The sequence below is a fragment of the Plodia interpunctella genome, chromosome 6, assembly GCF_027563975.2.
Source record: "Plodia interpunctella isolate USDA-ARS_2022_Savannah chromosome 6, ilPloInte3.2, whole genome shotgun sequence".
In the NCBI taxonomy this organism is placed as follows: Eukaryota; Metazoa; Arthropoda; class Insecta; order Lepidoptera; family Pyralidae; genus Plodia; species Plodia interpunctella.
This window is the reverse complement of record NC_071299.1, coordinates 5,542,008-5,566,444: the sequence shown is the minus strand read 5'-3', so window position 1 is coordinate 5,566,444 and position 24,437 is coordinate 5,542,008. Positions and strand designations below refer to the sequence as shown.

Sequence of the window (24,437 nt, the reverse complement as noted above, 5' to 3'; positions counted from 1 at the left end):
CGAGAACAAATGCAAAATGTTTCGATAAAAACGTTTTGTTCTCGTGTAAAGTAGCAGGCGGCACAGGAAACCAAGAGTAACAATATAACGTGAATACAGATGTAACTCCCATACATTTAGGCCGCAGAAACCCATTTGTAGTCGCGTCAGTGATAATATCTTAATGTCTCAATCATAAATCTAAGTGGCAGCCATTTTATAGGTATGATAACCTTCTATTTATCTTCATTTTATGCCACTTCCTTTATATTATTTGATCTATGCTGTGTTACATATGTATTAATATACAACAAAATTATACATTTTGACTATTACATGTTCTATTAATTACAATATTTAGGATCTTTCTTGTATAACATTTCAAATAATGTTCGTTTCATATTTTTTTGTCTCATTTTTAACCATCAAGATCGACGTCTCCACGTCACTTATTCGAGCTCTAAAAACCCAATTACAATTTTACAATAAATTGTATTAATCACCATTTTACGTATCCCGTTATATCGTTATTGCTCGCGTACCATCCAAAACGTATTAAAAAACTATTTAATTCTGCGTTTTAGCGCTTTATGTGACGGCACCTAATAAAGCGGAAGTTAAATCGCTTGGCCGGAGGGCTGGGACGGACGCCTGTTCAACGGCATTTCCCGCCCTCATACACCTGACCTTTCGCGGCAAGACAAGTTTACCCAAGCGCTGCGACCTATATACTCCCTCGCCCTGCAGCCCTTTGCCGGCCTCCGACTGACGTCGTATCAATGTTGCCAACTTCGATAAAAATTGAGATTTTTTTAATTTACCCTTTGTCTACAAATCATTAGTTTAATTATTACATTTTTGGTTAAGTTTTTGTTTGTAGATTAACTTCAGCGACGTAACTTCACTTCGTTTTCAAGAGGTTTTACGTATGGAATCACCATAATTTCAGACCATTTCTGTTTAATACTGAATATGGGCTGCTCTTTTCGTATTTTATCTGCCTATCTATTATTATTCATTTTTATTTTTATGATTTGCAAAATTTTGAACTATTTTATCATAACACACAAATGTTTACACTAGTACAATTAGAAATTTCTTAATTAACATCTAAACCAACATGCAGGCTTAATTAATGTTATTAAGCTAAAATGCACCGGAGATCAGCGAAAAACATTTTCCTTCGTTGTCTAACTCTACAAAATTGCGAAAATATGTTTGGTGTAACTTTTAGCAAGCTAAAAGGTACACCAAATATATTTTCGCGTTAATCCCTTGCCTATTTTGCATTTTTGCTTGCGGATATTGCGCTCCGTGGTCGCTCGTTTTGACCCCGAACACAATGATTACTGTCGGTAGTCGGCAGGTGACACAGTTTACTAGCAGGGTTGGCAACACTGGCGGCCGCGGCCATTGTGAGCGCTCGCAATTGAGCCTCTCGACGTCACCGCGCCGCGTGAATTAATGTTCGCCAACAAATGTAATCTCGAAACAAGCGCTCGCGACACGATATTATTATTATTGTGAGTTGTTTCATCTCTTCATTCATACGATAAAGCCGTTCCGGTTTCAAGCCAGAACCTTTATTGTCTCCTTGTATGCGGTGAAGTTTCCGAGAATAATTAAGGTGTCGCGTTGCTAATATCTCCCAAGTTTCCCCTCTTCGCTTGCCCAAATGATAACACCGTCCAATTTTATATTAGCATTTTATAACAAAGCAGTTGCCGCATTCACAAAGCAAGTTCATAAATTCAGAAACTCTTTCGCTGTGTGCCTCCGAGCTACGTCGCTCCAGCGCCTGTTTTTCCAATTTTCCCTCTTATTCGACGTCACGTCTGCGCCGAAAAGCCAAACAAAACATAAGCTCATTTGAGCCGAGGACCGGAGTTAATCTGAATGCCCATTCTGAAGCAGCTGTACATTATGATATAGGAGTAGATAAATCATTATTAGATTTCTAAAAATATGAAGATTTTATTTTATTTAAAATGAAATGGTATGCTACTTTATCTGTTTTTCTGTCTGTAAATGCAGCGCCTGAAAAATTATGGCTTCAATGGCACTTTAAATTCGGCTGTTGGTTCGGAATTGTCGTTCAGCTTTAGTTAATGTAAATGTACACGTACAGAACAGCAAACAGATGGCTTTTAATTATAAAGCAGTGACGCGACGCTTGTCATCCTAATTGATCCGTGCATGTGAACTAGTAAACTGAGCGAGTGCAGTTTATATTGTTTCCGACGTGCCTTGATTTCATGTGCGCTTGCTGAGTCGAACCATTTTTGTATTAGGTAAGAGTATTAAGGAAGAAGTTGTGATTATTTAAGTAATATTTTATTTGTATTACAATACAATACATTTACATTCATTGATCTAATGTAATATCCTGCGTAAATTCCTAAATCGCATTACAAGTTAATTACGCAATCTATATAATCACAGACAAGAATAATAATTGCGGAAAACTAATCCGAAGTTAATTAGAAACCGATTTTCGACGGTAGTAATAGGTAATTATATTTTACCAACTGTTTCCTATTTTCCTGTGACAGATTTAGTATTCGATTCGAAATAAAAATATTATAATGGTTGTTTGACGACATTAGTGGCTTAATGGTCATGCTGAGATGTTAATAATATAGGATACTAACTCAAGAGACTATATTTCTAAGTAATAATTAGTTATAAACATAGTCTCTTGAGTGTATTCCATAAAAATACATAAGTTTCGAACTTACTTTGGGGCTAACTCAATCTGTGTGATTTGGCTGTATATATTTATTTAGGCTATCATAGAACGTTATACCATTATCGTATTTCAGGTCCGTTCATTACATTCATTTATTCTATACGTATATTGTTTCTCTCAGTTTGTATGATATAATACTATATTCTTATGTATAAAAATGTTCTCATTAAAAATATATTTTTAGCTTCGGTTTAGTTGTTGTTCTCGCGAGAATACATGCTTAAAATGTACCTCTGTGTTTTAAAAATAACAAAATATATATAAGACGATAACATAAGACGATTGTTTTCAACGCCAAATCTGCCCAATCCTGATTCTGCCAAAATCAGATTCTGTCGAACATCGATGAAGGGATACGCGTGTGTAATGAATTGTTCTGTAATCCAGGTCGTCCCGCACGGAGCCTCCTGAGTTATCCGGCATGATGCGAGCAGCTACTGATGACATCATCGACTCCCTGGTGTGTCCACCGCCCCCCAGTGAACCTCCGGTTATCTCGGATGATATGATCTCCGGGCTCATCGTGCCAGCGCCGGCTTGGAGTGAGTACTATATAGATGTTGTACCTATACCGTGTGTCATAACAAAAGGAGTGACAGAGTTTTATTGGACAAGCCAAACAAGAAAGAAAATCATAATAAAAGGAATCTTAAAATTTACAAAACTATTTTGCCATCACGCCCGTTATTCATTATTTTATTCGTTTATGCCAAAAATCTGATCAATTGATAATGTATCTATGTACGATTCTGAATTGTATCATCATTGTACATCTATGTAATGTGTTTATAGTTATTTAGATGCTATATTAATAGAATATCTTCTATGAATAGTTCAAATGATATAATATAATCCTTAATTATTTATCACTTTGAATTAAATTGGAACAAAAACGATAAAATACTTCATTTATTACTATAGAAATACTATAGAAAAGATTTGGCTTAGGTAATATTAGAATAATAGATGAAAATACTCTTGATTGTGAAATTTAATTCCGAACCCTAGTAAATATATCTACTTATCGACCAAATATCGGGTACTAATAACAATGGAACAAAGGCTACCCTTCTCACGGATGGTAATGTAAAGTGAACCTTCCAAATACGTCGACATAACTTAATTGACGTACGAAGAGGATTCGCCGGCAACGACATAAAACCCAATCAAATAATAAAGCACTTTTTAGAATTGTTTTGGCGTCAAACGCGATCGTAATATTTGATTCAAACACAGTCATATACTTTTATGGTTGGATCAAAATCAAAGCATCGACCGACATTGCGTGATTCAACCATGTTAAGCTCGATTCTACGCCATTCGATTACAACCTATTTTTTATGAACCTACGTATTCAATTTTGTGCCACTTCAATCCTGAGTTTATACCTATACCTATATGTTAGCATTTATAGGTATAATTTGTGCTTGGGCTGAAACCGATGTGCGGTATGTATGTACGTAATGAAATGACTTCGCAAAATAACGCTGCCAGGATAAATATTGCACAGTACAGAATTGGCATTTCGATAAGGTTAGGTCAATACCTTTTAATAAACACTAATTTCCTAATTTTCAAATACTTAGTTAGACTTACTTTTACAATACAGTGAATAAATAATTTTACTAGTTTTACTTGTAAAATGGCAAAGTAATGTAAAAGTAGCCTACAAAAACCAGATTAAAAAGAAATGAAACTACGTACAGTCAACAGCACATCAACCGACATAAATTCATTGCAAATTTGTCGCTATTACCGCGCCATAGAAGTTCATACAGGGTAACTTGATATGCTGTTGATTATACGTAAGTAACTGTACTTTCCTATATAGTTTATATTTTAAGGTTCCTCATACTAACAACTCTTATAAAGCAGTCCAATGTAGGGCGTTAACACTCGCCCATAAATATAAACATGAGTTATGATAAATAAACATGTTAATTTAACATAATTACGTAAGATTTTTGCACATTTTGCTCTTTACACCCATCCTATTTGCGGTGTGCTCACTCCTCGCCGCAACGCTCGTTATTTCTACATCATCATGGCACTTAAGTCTTTCAACAACTTAAACTTGAGTATGAATTTATAATACTTGTTATACCAGTAGGTTCATTGTTAATGGTTACTGGGTATGGTAACTTTGTGTTCGTTACGAAAGTAAATATTTTGAGGAAGCGGTACTAATAAACTTTCAGAGAACTACTTACTAAAGAAGCCTGCAAATGAAAAAAGCATAGAAGTTTCGTGATGTGTACAGCAGTGTCGTTTTATTTATTAATAGTTTTTACTATAAAATACATGAATGCAAAATTTCAATAAAGCGTCAAAATGAAACTTAACTTCGCATGTACATACAATATTAGTTGTTTTATAGCTATAACATGTCCCACTGCTGAGCAAAAGCCTCCTCTCTCTCTTTCCACATGTCCCTTTATTTGGTCTTCTCCATCCAATGTCTGTCGAATGCCCTAAGCTCATCCGATCATCTAGTCCTAGGCCTACCTTCAATATTGGTTAGGATAAATTATGGCAGTGCGACGAAGTGAAAATATTTAATTCCAAAGTCAGGAATTAGACCAACAGGAACGTTTTCACGCCATATTCTAAAAACAAAATATTTTGTGTCTAAGACTACATATTAAAAAAACTAGGTGTTCACACCAGACCGAGACATTTTTACACAATAGCATATAAAGTACACACACACCTGGTTATGTCCGATTTATTTTCCTTGCACAAAACTCACACAGTTGGTGAAGGTGGCCATATTACCCTTTCAAAAGAATTGACGTCATCATTCATTTCCATTTCGCGCCCGCGCTTAACAAGCAACTCGTCAATCTTCCGCGCTACACTCTTGGCATCGTTTCCAAACCAATCCCAATTTACATCGGCCTGGAATTGTGGCTGTCAGCCAGTAATATTTTGTGCATGGAAAATTTCAAGCCATCCCCTTTTCGTAGACTTACTTTTTGCCACAATTCGTAGCGTTTTTCTCTAAATTTAAAGACCAATGATGCCTTTTACCAGTGCCTAAGAAGATAACAGTTGCCAATTCAGTCTTTACGTAATTGTTCTAGCATATGTTTTCCAGCTAGTTATGTCAGAGTTAAAATTGCATACGCATATATATTGTTACGTACTACGCATATTTTTTACATTATATTTATATTTTATACATACACGTGCTTTCATCGCCGTCGTCATCACGCATAGGTTTATTTTCAATACACATCTTAAGGCATGACATCTTTGCAATTAGAATGCGATATTACTTGAGTTCAATATTGTCACATACGCGAACTCGCTTATTACATATTTGTCGCTCATGTAAATGCGTCTTTATCCGTAAGAGAAGAGTAAAACAGACATTTATTACATTTACGAATGAACATTGTCAGTGAGCAGTTCAATAACCAGGAGTAATAAAACAGTACCGGCACGGTAATATGAAACAAAATCCGCCTTCGTTACCGCCGCGATATTATTAGCTACTTAGCAAATATAAAGATTTTATTCTCTTACCACATATATAGTTTTTTGTTAGAGCTGGTTAGAAATGTCGCGTTCCACTTTCGCATTAAGCATGATAACAGTTTGCTTTATTATGTTTATTGACCTAAATTATTTGAAGGAGAATAAACATCTCGATATCTTAGGACTTTTTGTAATCCGAAACACTGTGTTTCAAGATCTTAGAAGTGGTTTACTGCCTTATTATGCCGTAGCAAATCCGTTAAATTCGTGCCAGACAACGTGGTGTGGCATACCTAACCACTTCCTAATTAAATGTAGATCGCAGTATGTCGCTATACTTACGTATGAGAAATTACGGCGACCAAACGTGACAGCACAGGGTCACAAAATATATACATAAGTATGATATTGTCACATCGCGCCGCGTCGCGATCTACTTTGTTATTTGTACCGCAACTAGGGCATTGTGTAAGGCTCTGTCTGTAATTTTATCTCGAGCGTTTTCATTCTTCACAAGTAATCCTTTGATCCCGGCTGTTATCACTGGACGTCAGTCAAGCTGGCTAAATCAGATACGTTCACGCAATTTGCAAAAATCTCTAATGCTGGTCTCTTGCCTGACGTTAAGTCCTGTGAAAATATAAAGACATTCAAAAAACAATTAATTAAAAAACAACTATGTTTTTTAAGTCACACTGCTGCTCAAAATGATCTAATAAATCTTTTCAAATATAACTTTATATAAATGTCCAAGATGTATGTTTCTTCTTTGTTTATAAAATAATCAAAAATATTTTCATATGGTAAAAATGCAAAAGAGCTAGTAAACTGTTGGACTTATTGTTGAATAAAACAACTTTTCATCCTTTGCTGTTGAAATATTGAGAAATCTTAAAACACAAAGAACTTTGAAGAACGGTCGCTAATTTTAACCCCCAAATTGGGGAGTAGAAGTACCTACGTAATTTGTTTGGCCGCATTATAAATTTTATTCAAAGTCACAGCGAATGTTCCTTAACAAATAAATATTTTTAGACTAATTTCACTCCCTTTTCTCTGTCTACTTTTTGTTATTTTTGCGAGAATTTATTATTTATAGCTTTAATTTCGGCATAGAAACTAATTATACCTAGTTCACAAAGAATGTAAAGCACACTTATCTGCTGTTCTGAATAGCGATTTGTTCCAGCGTGCACATCACAATCATGCGTTTCAAGAGGCAATTATACCGACATATTGAGTCAACCTGTATGTTTGTTTTGCGATATTGTGGACATAAATCGCAAAAAATACCGATGAGTCATTCTTGCAATTTAGCGATAAATAATGTGCTCCGAGGCTGTTTGGGGCTGCGGTTCATACTCGTACATCTCGACGGTTTTTGGCGAGTCAAATGAACCGAAAAAAGAGGTAAAATATTTTAATCTGATAATATATAGAATAATCACACAATCTATACACGTATATAGTAAATACTGGCCTCGAAGTGTTAAATATGATAATTTATCCAAACTTTGAAATAAACTAATATTACATGACTACACTAGACCTTCAGTTATATATTAACATTGGGCTACTTTTCATTTGCAGCAGAGAAAGCGGGCGGTTGATTTAGAAATAAAATATTTTGTAATAAACATATACTGGCAACTAGAGGCCTACTCTACGAGAGCTCTATTTTGTGATATATGAGTTTGAGAGCCGCATGGAGGACGACGCGGGCGGCCATTCTGTGCACAATGGCGCCCTCTCGCCCACAAACACGTTATTTATTATGACATTCTCACCTAACGAGACGGCTTTTTCTCTTCTAATGACGCGCGTTCAATATGTGACCCGAAAAGCTTTCATTTTTGTTCATTTTAGGAACACTTTTTTAGACAAACTTTTTTTGCAATACAATCCAAAAAATTTTTTTTTGCTATTTTTATAATTGATTATTTATAGATAGAATATCTACTGATTAAATTAACTATGAAACAAAAAAATATTTGAATATAATTTATTCAAAATATCTTTGGATAAGTTTGTTTTAATATTAATTCCTTTATTTTATTCGGGTTTATGGAATTCCAAAAGCAAACATTCAGTTAGCTCTAGTCTCGTGCGGCCGTAGAACGTGAAGCCTGTGAATCTTTTATAAGTTTTGTATTTCGAAAACAATTACGTGCTTACCGAGAAACGCAAATATTTGTTTATTCCAAAATCGTACTTTTACGAAGTAATAATAATAATAATTTAGCAAACAATATACATACATAGACACGAACTCAAGAAACACTTAGGTAGTTGTAGAAATTCTCAACAGAGTGAAGCCCCGTACTGCAGATAACCTAAATTTCTTGCCAGGACAATTCACGATTTAAGTAGTTTCAAATTTCAGGGTCCCAAATGGTTTGTCTCCGCAATGCCCTAGATAAAATCGTTTTTACCATTAAAGCGAGACGCAGTCAGTTAAGTGTTGTGCTAATTTCGAAACAGAAATACCCGTCCTTCAAATAAAGGCCGTGACCCAACCTCGGGCTGTTTGCTCGTGCCGCTGTTGACTAACTGCGACCAAAAACTCATTGTGGGACTTCTTGTCATAAGGCAGCTTCCACATACAGCGTCCTAACTGCTACGGCTACATTATACGACGCGGCGCGACACTATCCGTATATGTAAAACCAGCTCCCCCTGGGGCTTTGATTATGAAGTATAAAATGACATAAAAAATTAAAATAAAATAATTGTATCCTGAAATTCTATTTTAGAATTGAACCTAAAATAACACATAGTGTACTTGCTATATGCTATATCAGATTAAATTCTAAAACCCGTCCTGTAGATTTTGTTTCTCAGCTAGGCCGTCGGGTAAACTCTCCGGACTCTCTGGACATTGTAATTTTCTTCGAATATTAACTCTGCATCTCTTTAATACGAGCTCATTGAAATTTTCGCATTTTATATTTATAGCCTTGGAAATAAGGGTATCGTATTCACGAGAAACCTATTGTGGACAATCAAAAGAAAATCAACATCTCAATTATATAGACGTTGGATATTTCGTAAAGGAAAAAATTAAAAAGCCTATTCTTCTTTTAATATAACCAGAGATTAAAAAGAAATTTTAATAATGCATATTATTAAAATTTATTTTTAATCTCTGAACAAATAATAAAAATAATTGCAATAAGTAAGCATTGCTTATCTTCATCATAATACTTATTATTGAAGTGATTTATGAAATCTGATAACTTGAAATTTGTATTATATTAGATGAATATTTTAAACAATTTCAATTTGTTTTTATTTGCCAATTCAATTTGTTCATTTCAATTGACAATTCAATGTATTGTCAATTGTCAAATATGACATCTATTTTACATGGGTAACTGTGAATTAGTAAAACAAAATGCGAAACTGATTTTTATACGGTTTGCATTTAAGATTCTCTCGTTATTTCCACATAACTAAATAATTAACTCTCCATATTATGTCTGAACAACTGAAAAAATTGTATTTTTTTGGTATCCGTTAAAACTACTTCGTCTTCGAAAATTTAGCTTTTATTTAAAAAGCATTCCGTATAATCTATGTAAAACCTACTGACATATTTCACACAATAGCATGGCACAATAGCAACAATACATATCGTTGTATACCTTTTACGTTGTTCAAAATTTTGTTACATTCGTGTTCCTGGAATCAATAGCACAGTTAACCGGCTCGCTTGCCGCACTGACGCGCTTCCGGTTCGTTGATAAATTAAATCAATAAAATAAAATCAACAGTGTAATTTAGTTAACATTGTTGAAATTTCGAACTGCAGCAGTTTCTAGCATCTGACTTATGCTGAAATTAATTCCAAAGATTTCTCAGATAATCGAATAACTTAGTAATTTAATATGTTATTGAATACATCACAACCATCTAAAATTATAAATGCAAAACGGAATCAGTGTGCGTGGGAGATTCTCGCATCCTAAACCGCACTAAAATATTAGTAGATAACAAATAAAATATAAAATTTGGAAATAGGCAAGGGAAAATCTGAACACTTCAAATTTTGATTATCATTCGCATTCTACACAAAAGCTTGCAATTCAACATAGATATAAAATAGTGATATTGAAGACAAATATATTTTTATTGGAGATAACCATCGTAATGTAAAAGAATGTTAGAGTAGCACATAACACATTTCACATAGCCCAGATTCAACATTGCGACTCGGCTCTGCAATAGCGTCCGCATGATGATCCATTTACGTCGTCACCACGCCCACATTCACCGCATAGTGCTGGCTGCGATTGTTTGTGGGTGTGGTTGTCCACGTCTCGGAAACCCCGCGGGGAACTTGAATAGCCTATCTATATGACGATATCTTTGTTTCGGGATGAGAAATAGGACCTTCCGATGTAATTTCTTTTATCTTTTGTTTCAAATCGAATATCTCGAATAAGCAGTTTTTGTCAACAAAATCTTCCATGTTTTTGTGACGTTCTGTATTGTTCAGTATCTCTTTCGCCTAAAATCGACCCGGGTTAATTATTTTTCAAAATATAAACAGAAAACCGAAAGACAAACACGAATAAATTGGCAGATTTTATTATTATTTTATCCATTGGGTACACGAATAAGAATAACATCGAATCGATAACTTTTGTTGTGATGTTGGCAATTTAATTGTTTTAGTTGACATGTTGACAAGAATCTTGCGAACAATATATTTTTTTATTGAACAAACTTTTAAAGCCTCTTTACAATCTTCAATCTTGTTTAGAAACTTGACTTTGAGAGTATATCGGAAAATAACTTACTTTAATATAATTTTAAGTATAAAATATGGTATCACAGGCAAGGAGTTGTACAGTCCTGATACGGATGCGCACGGCAGTGACGGTGTCTCTACCGGCCCGCCCAAAGTTAGCTCCAGAACTAACTCTTTCGAAATCGAGAACCTTCTCAAGGTAGGTACACCCTAAGAGTAACGTTTTAACCTTCGCATAAAGTTCCACGCAGGATAACTTGGCATGCTGTTGGCTGTACTGTCATTCCTACTCACACACACAGCTGTGATATGACTTAATATCAAATTCAATTATCCATTACTTCACGACCCCCTTTTATTTCGTTACGATACCCGCATAGTAATGTCTCTCTCGAAAATAATAATCGTCTCCAGAGAATCAAATGGGATACGATTTAAAGCCATATTATATACCTGTCCTGTAGATCGTATCCAATCTTCTTTGAAAGTACCTTTAAAGACAGAAGCGTTTATCAAAACCCCTTTTGTTTTAACCGCACTTTGTCTCTATCCATTTCACTGTTTTAATACTTCAAAGACGAACTGAATTTGATGAATAATTGAATTCTTTGCAAACCGTTTTGATTATAACTTAATTTTCATGGCTCTGTTGTAGATAAACTAAATGTATAATCGTTTCCTTTTTTTCGTCTGTTTCATATTTTGTTTTGTAACCACTGAATTATGAAATTTTAATTGTTCATGCAAAAATCCGAGTTTGCAGAAGTATATCAATTTCGCACTTATTCAGGTTAATTTCTAAAACACCATATAAACTTTCATAGTGAATTTTCACAGTAAGAACCTTCTCGTGAAGAGCCAAATATCAAATTCACATAGCCAAATTTCGAACTTTTCCCCCCATCCATGTTGTGTTGAACATACAGTGAATACTTCGTTGGTATTAAATATCACCCAATATTTATTTTATTATATCCTGCAATACCTTCAAAAATATTTTCACCAATTTCTGTGTAATCTGGGATGTAACACATGCAAGCAAGCAAGCACGTGGCATGTTTGTCGTGACTGTGGCATGGCGGTGACATAAAGAAACTTCATTATAACGGAGGCTGGGTATTAAATAGAAACATGGACTTCAGAGCGCCGAGCAAGTCACCGGATGGTGCCGCTCCCCAGCGGAGACACGGCGGGGAAGCCCCACGGGCAGTGTTGCCAGCGCCGCGGCTGGGACTCCCTCGAGGCACATGTCTGATGCTGATAAACTGAAGAAGGTGCTGCTCGAACTGGTTGATACTGAACGGGCTTACGTTAAGGTTAGTTTTAAACGTATGTGATTTCTATTTAGGGAAATTATTAAAGATGTGACCGATACTTACTGATTATTACATCAAGATTCTTGAAATTGTTTTGACAATATTTTAATAGAAATAGTGTGTTTTCAGAGTTACTTTCGGCATGAATTTTAGACGTGATCAGCTAACCTATCCTTATCCACAATGTAATATCGATATAAAGAAAATACATAGTTCAGAGTATGTAATGTACTGATTATTGTTTGATTAATTTGGCAAGCTTAAAGAAAATTATAAATAGATACTTTAGCCATGGAAACAGCTTTTTTCGAAATCGTTTCAAAGTGTGTCCATGTATTGATATTTACTCGTATTAACGCCACTATCATTTATTTTCATACGTCACGTGATGTTGAGTCATTCATCCATCATCACGATAAATGGGCGTAGGTAGTTTGCTTGGTGCTGGCTTCTTTTCACTGAACGTAAACAGTGAATAGGAGACGCATGAACTGTACTTTTCTAAAGTAATATAAATGACTTTCGATGTTCATACTATACAGAAATAGAAGATAATTTTTAAAATTAAAACCCAAAAGTGGTTCTAATTTTAATAATTATAGCAAATCTAATTATAGCAAAATTAATTCAATGCAGTCGAATAAAGGAAAAATCCTAATTGAAATACGGGTGCGTTTCGATGGACTTCTCATTTTGAATAAATATTCATTAAGCTGAAAAGTTGTGATGGATTTATAAAACGTACTTAAACTTGGCAAAACTCAAGTGGAACCAGTCGCACCTGCTGTGTATCCGCTACCCTCAGTTGGAGATTTAGAATATTCATAATCAATTAATATTAATTCTGTGGGGATCGATTGAACTCGACCAATTTATGTCCAATTACTTACAGAATCTGAATAACTTGCTCGAAAATTACCTGGAGCCGTTGAAAAGGGAAACTTTTTTATCGAATGCGGAGATAAATGCGCTGTTCGGGAACATCCAGGAGATCGTGACTTTCCAAAGGCAGTTCCTGCAGAACTTAGAGGAAGCGCTCGAGGCTGAGCCTAACTTCCATCACTTCGAGTTCTCAAATCAGTTCAGGGTGAGAAAACTTTCATGCACGTAATAAGATTCGATTCACGTGCTTCTGGTGCAAGGATTACAATATAAGTTTAAATATTATATGTAAGTTTTTTTTACAGAATGTGCTATTTGCTGTTGGAAATGCTTTCCTTTATTACGTCAATCATTTCAAGCTGTATAGTTCATTTTGCGCTAGTCACAGCAAGGCGCAAAAAGTGTTACATCCGAGTAAGTGTTAACACCTTACATTTTGTATAGCATAATAATTATTTGTAACATTTGATAAAAATAGTAATATATGTCATAACTTGTAGATTGTGAACATTTTAACATTATTTCCATTCTTCCACGTAGTAATATATATCCAGTGATATCCGTGTAAGTTCCAAAAGTTACATCATTATGTATATTTATTCCACAATGCCTACTTTCAGATGAGGGTAATCAAGCTTTGCAGGAGTTTCTGGCTTCAAGGAACCCGAAACAACAACATTCATCAACGTTGGAGTCGTATCTAATTAAACCGATACAGCGGATATTAAAGTACCCGTTATTGCTTCAACAACTCAGAAATTTGACTGATGTTAATTCTGAAGAACATCTTCATTTAGTAGGTGAGTTGTTGAAATCATATGGTTAATTAAATTTTATATTAAATTAATTTAATAAAGATCTTCACGACTTTTTAGTTTTGATCTTGACGATTTAAATTATCAGGGTAAATATATTTTGAGTAGAAGAAGTAAACGAAGATTTGTAATTTTTTTTTAATGGTTTTCAGAGGCTTTAAAAGGGATGGAAAAAGTTGCTGAACACATCAATGAGATGCAACGAATTCACGAAGAATATGGTGCTATATTCGATCACTTGTTTAGACAACACCAAAAGTCTTGCAAGCAACCTATAGATCTTAGTCCTGGTATGGAAACAGACTTATTACATATTTGTTTTCTTGTTTTAATTTGTTACTAAATTGTTTTCTTTCTTTTCAGGGGATTTATTATATTATGGTGGTGTAGAATGGTTAAATATTTCGGACTTTTTAGGAAAAATAAAGAAAGGATTGGAGTTGCACGCTATGTGCTTTGTATTTAAATCAGCGGTTGTCTTCCTTTGCAAAGAAAGACTGAGACAGAAGAAGAAATTAATGGTGAGCCATTGTTTTTTAAACGCGCGTAATAAAACAAAGTTTAATCTAAGCAAGATTGTTACAACATTTGTAACGAACAAGATTTCGGGTAATGTACAAACCTTAGCCCTGGAGTTGAGGGGACTCTAAAAAGTAATTCTGAACAAAAAAAATTAACTCACTTGTAATTTTTTTAGGAGGAAAGAAGTTTGATTTGTTTCAAACAAAGTTTAGGTGAGATATAACCTAAAGTTTGTTTCAAACAAATCACCAACATAGCCTCAACCGAGGTAGTACTTACCCGAAATACGGGGACAAAATATATAAAGTGTGTATATAGCGAATATATATCAGAAAAAAAACAACAAGCTGATATGTTATAGTCAGTAATAGCAATTAGGTACCCTAGTTTCTAAAATATATTTAAATGGTACATAAATATACATTACTAATTTTCTTTTTCCTATCAACATTTACTGTACTCTGTATGTATTTATTTTAAGATGACTATGATTATTTAGCAACACCATTTGATTTAAAAAATATGTATATCTTAACATAATTTTACCTGAACGTCAAAGTAAAAGCAGTAATTCAGAAATTCGACATTCACAGGCGCTATTTTACGTCGAATTTTACATTATAATAGTATTTCTTAAAATGCTAAAAATGGCACTGAAATGCTAGTAGAACGACCACTGCTGAGAAGAAACTCATTTAAATACTGTTGCTCCATAATAATATCTTCTACTACACAATATATATTCTATCTTCTATCTTTTACCTACAACATCAATTTTGCAGGGCGTATCATCGAAGAACAACTCAAACGAGGTGGAGATCATCAGGTACCAAGTTTTGATCCCGGTGACTGAGGTGCAGGTGCGCGCCTCCTCCGCCAAAGACATGGATAGCCATTTTCTCTGGGAACTAATCCATCTTCGCAGCCAGCTGCAGAGGCGCTCCGAGAAGGTCTACGTGCTGTCTAATAGGTGAATTTTTAATCTTTTCGAGTGTGTTAATTGCTCATTGTTGTCGAATTTTATAAAGTCGCCTAAAAGCATCTGACATGACTTTTTACGGCTACCTGCCGCGTCTAGAGGCAAATAATCGCATACAAACCAGTGAACTTAAACTGTCAACCAGAATTTACAATTTTTTTTTTTTATTTCTGGACTATCAACATTTAGGAATCATCTTCCTCTTATATCTGCCGCTGTAATTTCCTTATATTTTACTCATAAACCAAATGTGATAATATTGTAGCACCGCGGACTTCCGCAACGCGTTCCTGAAAACAATCCGGCAGATCATCCGCGAGTCGGTCCGCAACATGTCGCTGCCGAACACGCGGCCTGCGCCGGCGCCGCCGCGCGCGCCGCACGCGCCACACACGCTGGATAGGGACCGCGACCGACCCAAACATCAGGTACCATGCTATGAAACTAATCATTTGCTACTTTATAGTAACTATATTTCAAAATTGCCATATTCATATATGCCAGATAATGTTTGCTCATTTATTCTCTCATATTTTTAAAGGTTAATCTTGATATTTGTGTTTTTATTTATAAACTCACAGCCATTAGAATATAAGATGGTCAAACTATACATAGTTAAATACGCTTTTGCTCTTTATCACTCATTCAACGTTTTTTTGTTTCTCTCATATATATATATATATATACATATTTTTTTGTTTCTCTGATATAGTCTCAAAATTATTCATATTTTCAAAGCGTGCCTTGTAGTGGTTTTTATTACAATATATATTCCTCACAGTTTTTAGCTATGGTAACTGGCAAATAATTCTTCTCGACTTCGTCCTACATAAGGCTTCGTAGGTGTGCCCTTCTAGTGACACATATTGTCACTTACGTTAAATAGGAGATTTCAAATTAGGCATTGAATAGTAGATATATAAATATTCTTATTACCGCATCTGTTTCCCGTGGGGATAGGCAGAGACTAGAGAGAGATTTCTACTTCCCACGATCCTAGCAAATCTCACTTACTTCCTCTACCTACATTCTACAATTTCTCGTCAAATTCTACGTCGTGCGTCTAATATATCCCTTTCAAAAGACATCCGCTATTAGGTTGCGGTACTTTCGACGAGCAATAAATATAGGAACATTTATCCGTGAGCACTAAAATAACACAGTATGAATGAATACAGAGCAAGATTTACTAAATATTTGATAATTATATTTTAGGTGCAAGTAATGCAAGGATCTCAAACTCTAGGCAAGACAAAGAAACCGAAGACATCGGGACAGCGACTGTCAGCTGGAAATATTGAGGTGAATGTTGTTTATCAGATGTTTAAAACTTAATTCATCAAAAATACAACTGGAAGAAAATTTCACAATGTTATCATCACCTATACTATGTCCAGCAGATCCAAAGTTTGTATAGCTAAACCTGGATATTCATGTTTTGTTTACTACAGGTTGGCGACTTATCTCGAGAAAACTCCCAAGACGCAGAAGAACCACCTCCTGAACCACCGGAAGAGGAACCCTTCCGACTCCGCAGCAAGACTCTTGGTGACACAACCCATACTACCAGTAAGTGACACAAATTCTTAGATACAGCTTGCTGTTGTCATAACATAATTTATTAAAAATTATCATTTACTTGCTAAATTTACGCCAATATTATTAGTTATTAACCATTATAACATGTACAATTATCCCACTTTACATAATAATACTTTAACTTGTATGTACTAACGAAGTAGCTAAGCTAACCCACTCGTTGTGTATAGCGGAGAGTACATCACGACGCGCGCCACCGCCGCCCCCACCAGAAGACAAATCTGATGCGGAGCCCGGCTCCAAGTCCGAGGGGGAAGACGAGCAGCCGCCGCCTCCTGCCAAGCGAGGGTTAGGCAGAACACCCAACCACCTCACGCTAAGGTACCACATATGTATGGGTTACCCTCACAGTCGACACCATGCCTACACCGACGCTTATTGGCAAACTTCACTATACTTCAAAACTCATTCAAAATTTAACTTTGTAGGTTCGCTCGCTTCTACTCATACATATGTCCACAATAACCCTCAGCAAAAAAATAACACTTTACTGATTTGGTCAATATGATTTGCAGTACGACTTCAACTCTGAGCGCCGGCAGCACTGGCAGCCAAGCACGACTCATACAATCCTCACATCAACCCACCCAATATCAGCCGGCTATGGTCAGGGAATTAGGTAAGCAGGAGTCACTCTCTGTTAAATCGTCTCCGGAAAGGAAAAACTCAAGCTCGTCAGACAGGAAGATTAAAATAATACGTTCCTGCAGCGGTAGTAGTATTAATAGAGATAAGTCGCCTAACAGAGCTAAGTCACCTAGCAGGGTTAAGTCACCTAGTAGAGCAAAGTCACCTAGTAGGCCCGTGGAGAACAATATCCCGTCCCCTGATCGGGACCGGGTAACCAAAGTGATCGTTTGTAAATCACCTAATAAATCCAGCCTCAAGCAAACTAAAACCCTTCATCGCTCACCGAGGGGTAGTTTTGATCATTCCAAATCTCCTAGAGGTTCTATCGACAAGTCTCGTTCGCCACAGCAGAGCTTCGACGGATCGCGCTCACCTCGTGGGAGTATCATGAAATCGCGTGAAAATAGTATGGACAGGTCAAAATCACCAAAACCTGCTCCTAAAAAAGGGATAATGCGAACGCCACAAGCCAGTTTTGACAGGTCACCTTGCAAGTCGCCCAACGTCAGTCGCCGTTCATCCAGGTCCAGCGGTGAGAAATTAGCAAGACTCGGCACCAATTCACTAGACAGAATGACCCATTATTCTCAACTAGCCAAAGCCGAAGATAAAGCAATGAAAATGGGGATTGTCGTATCGAAATCGACCGAATCAATTGCCAAAGCTATCGAACATCCGACTTGTGTTCAATGCTACTTGTCTGGTAAAAAGCAGAGTAAAACCTCCTAGCATAGGGGGAAGGGCAAGTCGCCCAAATCTCGACGAAAGTCACTGGTGTCGCAATCTATAGTGACATCTTCAGACCGCAGCAGCATCGAGACCCTAGATGACTTGCCCCACGAGCGCGCACACTGCGCCGGCGCCGCTCGCTCCTACGGAAATAGCGAATTTGATCAAATACACGTTTAATTTATCATTTTACCTGCGCAAGGCCTTAGCTATATTATTCAATAATTAGTTTGCTAAAATAAGACTATATTTTTATAGTTTCTTTTTAGAACTACAAAAAGCCGTATTTAGTTGTAGTTTTGTAGTTTTCAGGTTGAAGTTTTATCAAACTCTATGTCTAAATGCTAATATTGATTTATTGTTAACTTGCTCCAAAAAAGGAATTGATTAGAGAAGGCAGGCGGAAGTATATTATCGTTTAGTATTATTCCTAAATGGTATAAGCACCAACATATTGTAGTTTAATGGCTTTAAAGTTTCTTATAATGCCTTAAGAATGTAAATGTTTTAATATTTAATATTACATTAATTCGTTAGGTTGTTACGTTTCAAACTTCATTTTAAATCACCATCAAAGCGACGATAACTAAATAAAATACTCCTACTCATACTTAGTAGATAATTGGCATGAATACCTAATCTACCAACGTATACGTCAATGTTTTTAAAACTTTTAAATTAGAAAACAGGTGAATATAATAAAAAAAATACCCCCGATGTAGTTGAATCATATAATTATACTACAATATAGGCTAATTCTATAAATCTCATTGGTGTATACTACTTAATAAACCCTAAATAGGTAGTTGGAATAAATGTCGTAATACAAATAAATATTTAATCATCTCTTAACATAATATTCAAGTGCTAAATAAGTGTTAATAATAATGGCTGTGGAATTGTACTGATGTTTAATCCTTAATAATTTCCGTCAAATCTTGTCATTTTATTTCTACTATACCTTTATAATCCCGATAGACTAATGTTATTTATTAGACGGCCGTGGATTTGTACTATTAAGTCTTCCATCTCAAGATATTTTTAATTATTATTAATGATAAATACTTGTTTTTTCGTCCTTGCCTTTTCTTCTGTACCTGCTCAATTTAGTATAAGTTTATCAGTTCACTAAGCGCAATTATTTTGGATGTGAATGTTTAAAGCAGTATATTATAGTAATCTAATACAGTAGTTACATGTCTTTAGGTAATCTGAACTGTGATTGCTACACACGTAGCAGGTAAAGATTTCAAGTTCAGCTTAGACCAGCGGTTCTCAAACTTTTTTGAATCAGGATTTCTTTTGTAAAACTAATATAAAATTACGAAGCTCTAAATTAAGTAAAACCAAGCTGTATGTGTAAACGTATTAAGTAACATATTTTCACTATCACTTACGATATTCATTGTGAATAATATCTACAGACTTAGACATCTATGTATGCTCTGCAACTTAGTCCCTTTTGTATTTTTATTTCAACATTATTAATATTTTCGCGGAGCTCCCAATGATAATTTACGGAGCCCTAGGGCTAAGCACACTTTGAGAACCTCTGGTTAGATAAACCCAAACAGCTTAGCACTGCAGGACTTAGCTTGAGGACGCTCTCTTTAAATTGCAACAATTTTGCGCCAGCTTATCGCGTCTGACGCCAAGTCGAGCCGGCTGTGATTTTAAAATACTATGATGATTTGTGCAATATTATCGTACAAGCGAAATTTATCATGGAGTTTACTCCTCACTGTAGATAAACGGACTGCAGGGCTAATCGCAAGTAGTTAATTGTAAACTAAAAATGAAATGAAAAAAAAACAATAAAAAATTATCATAAACAATATGTAATAGATTTAATGACCTATGGTAACATTTAATCTTAATAGGCTAAATATTATACCACTATAATAATTCATGTACTATCGACATACATTAACTATGTAATTATAATGTACTTAGACAAAAAATAAACACACCTCCTTGTTCACGTAGAGTTTCAATTAGCTATGCACCGACTCTATCGTCCTAGTTGATGCACTTAAGGACAGAATCTAATTGTGCAAGATACATATATATAGTAGCGTATACTACATCAGTACTGGCGTGTTAATTGACAGATGCACTGTAGCCCTAGAGTAATCACAGTATTTAGTGAATAATGAAATCATTTTAAGATAAGTGTACTATCGTCGAGGTACGTTAGCAACATCGCTCCGACTTGAATGTTCGATGACAATGTTGACCGTCACACCCGTGAAAACTCCGCCGACATCACTTCTTTGCTACTGTTCATCCGGGCGCTCGACTTGTATGCTTTCTACCAGGGAGACCTACAACATTTCATCAAACATTCAACTCTTTGCTCGCGAAACCACCTTAACCTGGCGATCGTTCGAACCCATTCCAAAATTAATTTGAGAGCTCAAACGAGATGTGATTTAAAGAGTTCGGTGTTTGGTGTGTTGTAGGATCGCCCGTGTGGAAACCGCGCGATATGTTGAGCGAGGCGGGCCCTTCGGCGCCGGCGGCTGCGCCCGCGCCGACCACACTGCCACGGTCGCAGCGCCAGGCGCCGCGGGCGCTGCACCTCTCCGCCAGCCGCAAGTCGCTCGCGCCCGACCACCGCCATTAGCCGCTTCCAGCTGGACTAGACACTACCACAAGATAGATGCATAGCCGCACGCTCGGCACTAGCACACAAGCTAATATTTACTCCCATTAGAACTTTGTTTCTTCTGAAACCCTGACCTATTTTGCAGGGAATATCTCAACCACAACTTATCTTTAAAGTAAGTAGAAAATTCTATTCAGTGCTGTTATATCGAAGTAAGCGTGCCCTATGCATTTGTCTATTTACTAGTGGCTCCCGCGTTCGCTTTCCCGGACCCAATCCCCGAATTATGGCTGAGTTTCCCGCGATCGTCGCTCTAGTATCAAGAGACTTGACTCATGACTTGCTTGGAAAACGATTGATAAGTGTGAGTGATTCCCTTCAGCGTGTCCTTATGCTAGACACATCCCACATTCCTAAATGACTGACCCAATATACTGGCTCTTAATGTGTATTTATCTCTTAAATAAAATTACCCAATGGACTATCTTTGTTTTGTTTATATCATTACATGTATTTACAATTGAGTCCGTATGAAGGACATAGATAATTATAATATTAAGCATCCTTAAAACTTCTGTTATCAATATTAATTTTGAAACATCTAAACGTAGACTTGCTCAAACAATGATTAAAAAGCTCAAATCATTGTTTGCTATAGAGCTCAAATACATTTTACGATTTTTTTATTATCTTTCCTAAATTAAAAGACTGCATGCAGTTATTGTGTGAACTATCGCTAAAACTATTACAATTAGTCATTAACCTTAATCTTGGTGAAATTACGCCCTTGATTAAATTCGTGCTCCTTGTGAAGAAAGAGTGCACAAGTTTTCTTTCATAATAAATAAAATCTGTGTGTAATTTCATAAAAATGTAATTTCATAAAAAAAGTTAACCCCAAATGTTATTAAATCCAGTAGTGACAAAACTATCCCATATTTATTTTAAAAACATGTGCCACATAGTTAATATTTTTTGTTGTTTTATTTATATGTTATATAAATTATCCTATAAACTCCGACTGTAATTATTAAATCCTGTACTTAGGTACGTAGATATTATTTTATGTAAACTCCTTGAAAGCTATGAATTGTTAAGTGAATATTCTATAGAAAACAGAAGACAATATGCATAGAAACAAAGGAGAGTAGTTGTGGAGATTACAATATTTTTGACACTTTGGTTTGTATGATTCTATTCGAATAAAATTGAAGATTTTTACCTTAATTTTTTGTAAACAAATTATTGATTAAATTTATTCCGTTATGTTAGGGTAGATCTACAAAACAATGTCAAAGTGAAGCAAACTATTATACTCCAATCACTTCAGTGCATTTACAGTTATTTGGATTATTTCAACAGAAAAGAGAATATGAAGTTGTTGACTAAATAAAACATAGATTAATTACGACACAGTAATATTTTATCTATATGTTAACTGAAATTAAAATGTTGTAAGCATTTTTTTTTCTGCTTGAGTTGACATATCCTTACGATTGTAATATATTTTACCAAACGACTGTTCCCCGATATGACTACTGTGCCAAATTAGCCCTTTACAACAACTGTGCTTTTTAATAGTCATTGTTTTACACATACTGATTAAATATATTATCAAAGTAGTTAATTATTTTTGCCACGTGGGCAATGCAATACTCACTACCTACCTTATAGTTCAAGATGCACTCACCCTATGAACACTAGGTAGTTTTGATAATAATTTCTCTTCGTGATCAAATTGGAAAGTTCTATCATAGGCTAGGCGAATGGTATGTATATGCACTTTTCTGTTGTATAATTTTCGAATGTAGACATGTGATTGGTTTGTTGATGTAGTATATTGTAATAAATGTAAATGTGTTGTATGAGGCCGCGGAAAATTGTAACATGAACAGTGGCGTCAGCGTCAAACGTAAAAAAATTACCAAAAAATATGGCCATTTTTTTACGAAACTATTTATATATATGTCCTTACATTATTTTATTATATATATAATGCATTTATGGTTATTTTTAATATTTTACTGAATAATTAAGCAACGTTTAATCTATATCGTTTAATTTTTTAAGTTCATTTGCCACTTCCATGTTATAGGTTTCCCAAAGGTCTCTTTGACGATACTTGATATATATTTTACATTTTCTCGAATATTATATTAACTATATAGTACAATACTATGTAGATTATATATTTTTGATTTGTTATTGTGACCACATACATGTATAGTTTGAAGTTTACGTATTGTTTCAAAGATTGTTTTGTGATTTATCGAAATAAAACCTGTTTATTAATATACATATGTTAAAATATTCGAATTTAATAATTACGAACTTATACAATCAATTTATAGATATTATTATACTAAGAAAATATAATTAATAAATTGAATAAACAAACATGAGTGAAAAATGAAAATGAAGGATGAGCTCATTAATTGCGATTGTATTTCATACTTCAATGACATTTGAAAGTAATGTAGGGAAATGAATGAATATTTAGAAAGACTTATTGAAGTAAAATACGAAGGTAACTAATGTTATAATAAGTATTGAACTTTTATAATTTCAGTTCTAATTATTTTGAGTTTTTGTTGATTTTATATTTGAGTTTATTATTATTATTGCAATATAAAATCAGTAATTGTTCAATGCATCTTATTGACAAACTTCTTTACAAATTGATAATTTGCGTCTTCATAACGTGAATCTTAATTTAAAACCTACCTCCTATGTTAATATTTAACTATGATTTAAATATATTTAAACAAATGAAGAATATTTTGAGTTTTGTCGTGATATTATCAAAAATGCCTAAATTTAAAGTGCCTTCACCAAGCTTTGAATGTAAAGAGCACATAATCCCCTAAAACGTCTCTAAATTGAGATAAAGCCTGTATAGAAGTTTGTCAATAGTGTTATTACTTAAATTACTAATCTAGTCTTTTTAGTGGCTTCCAACACGATTAGTCTTATTTAAATATCCACGTATCCATTAATTTTCCTAAGTATTTAATTATAGATTTTGTGACACATATGGAAGTTAATTTTTATTGCTTATGAATAAAACTAAAATGAAATGTTTATTGTTTTATTCCAAACACCCCCACTATTTTTCTACCCAATATACTTTATATATAAATAAATAAATAATTAAATAAAAAACAAAAATTAGAATTCTATTTTAGAAATTTATTCCTTGCACTTGATCGGGAAGTAAATAACTAGGAACTATGATAGTATGCCGCTACTTTTCGAGCATGAGAAATGAAAATATTTTTTACATATTCACTTGTATGTAGATCGGTCAAATCGGCGACGTTTCGCACTCGGTTATTATATTCCTCCGTATGTACCTAGTGCGAATTATTAACTACAAGCTCCGCAAAATAACTAGCA

The 24,437-nt window shown here is 34.9% G+C and overlaps 1 protein-coding gene across 23 annotated transcripts in view; it reads left to right on the top strand.

The window, feature by feature from the left end:
* Positions 1 to 24,112, top strand: part of sif (still life) — a 99,011-nt gene extending 74,899 nt beyond the window's left edge. For 15 of the 23 annotated variants that reach the window (XM_064436012.1, XM_053746422.2, XM_064436009.1 and 12 more), the window contains 14 exons: positions 3,116 to 3,270; positions 11,048 to 11,160; positions 12,089 to 12,277; positions 13,170 to 13,364; positions 13,465 to 13,573; positions 13,780 to 13,959; positions 14,127 to 14,264; positions 14,338 to 14,495; positions 15,279 to 15,466; positions 15,741 to 15,903; positions 16,691 to 16,777; positions 16,927 to 17,044; positions 17,245 to 17,395; positions 17,590 to 19,156. In XM_064436012.1, coding sequence (XP_064292082.1) covers positions 3,116 to 3,270; positions 11,048 to 11,160; positions 12,089 to 12,277; positions 13,170 to 13,364; positions 13,465 to 13,573; positions 13,780 to 13,959; positions 14,127 to 14,264; positions 14,338 to 14,495; positions 15,279 to 15,466; positions 15,741 to 15,903; positions 16,691 to 16,777; positions 16,927 to 17,044; positions 17,245 to 17,395; positions 17,590 to 18,433 — 2,788 coding nt within the window. In that variant the 3' untranslated portion in view covers positions 18,434 to 19,156. Of the gene's footprint in view, positions 1 to 3,115; positions 3,271 to 11,047; positions 11,161 to 12,088; positions 12,278 to 13,169; positions 13,365 to 13,464; positions 13,574 to 13,779; positions 13,960 to 14,126; positions 14,265 to 14,337; positions 14,496 to 15,278; positions 15,467 to 15,740; positions 15,904 to 16,690; positions 16,778 to 16,926; positions 17,045 to 17,244; positions 17,396 to 17,589; positions 19,157 to 20,895 lie in introns of those variants that run through there. The other 8 variants (XM_064436014.1, XM_064436013.1, XM_064436015.1 and 5 more) reach the window with 5 other exon arrangements.
* The last annotated feature ends 325 nt before the right edge of the window (positions 24,113 to 24,437 follow it).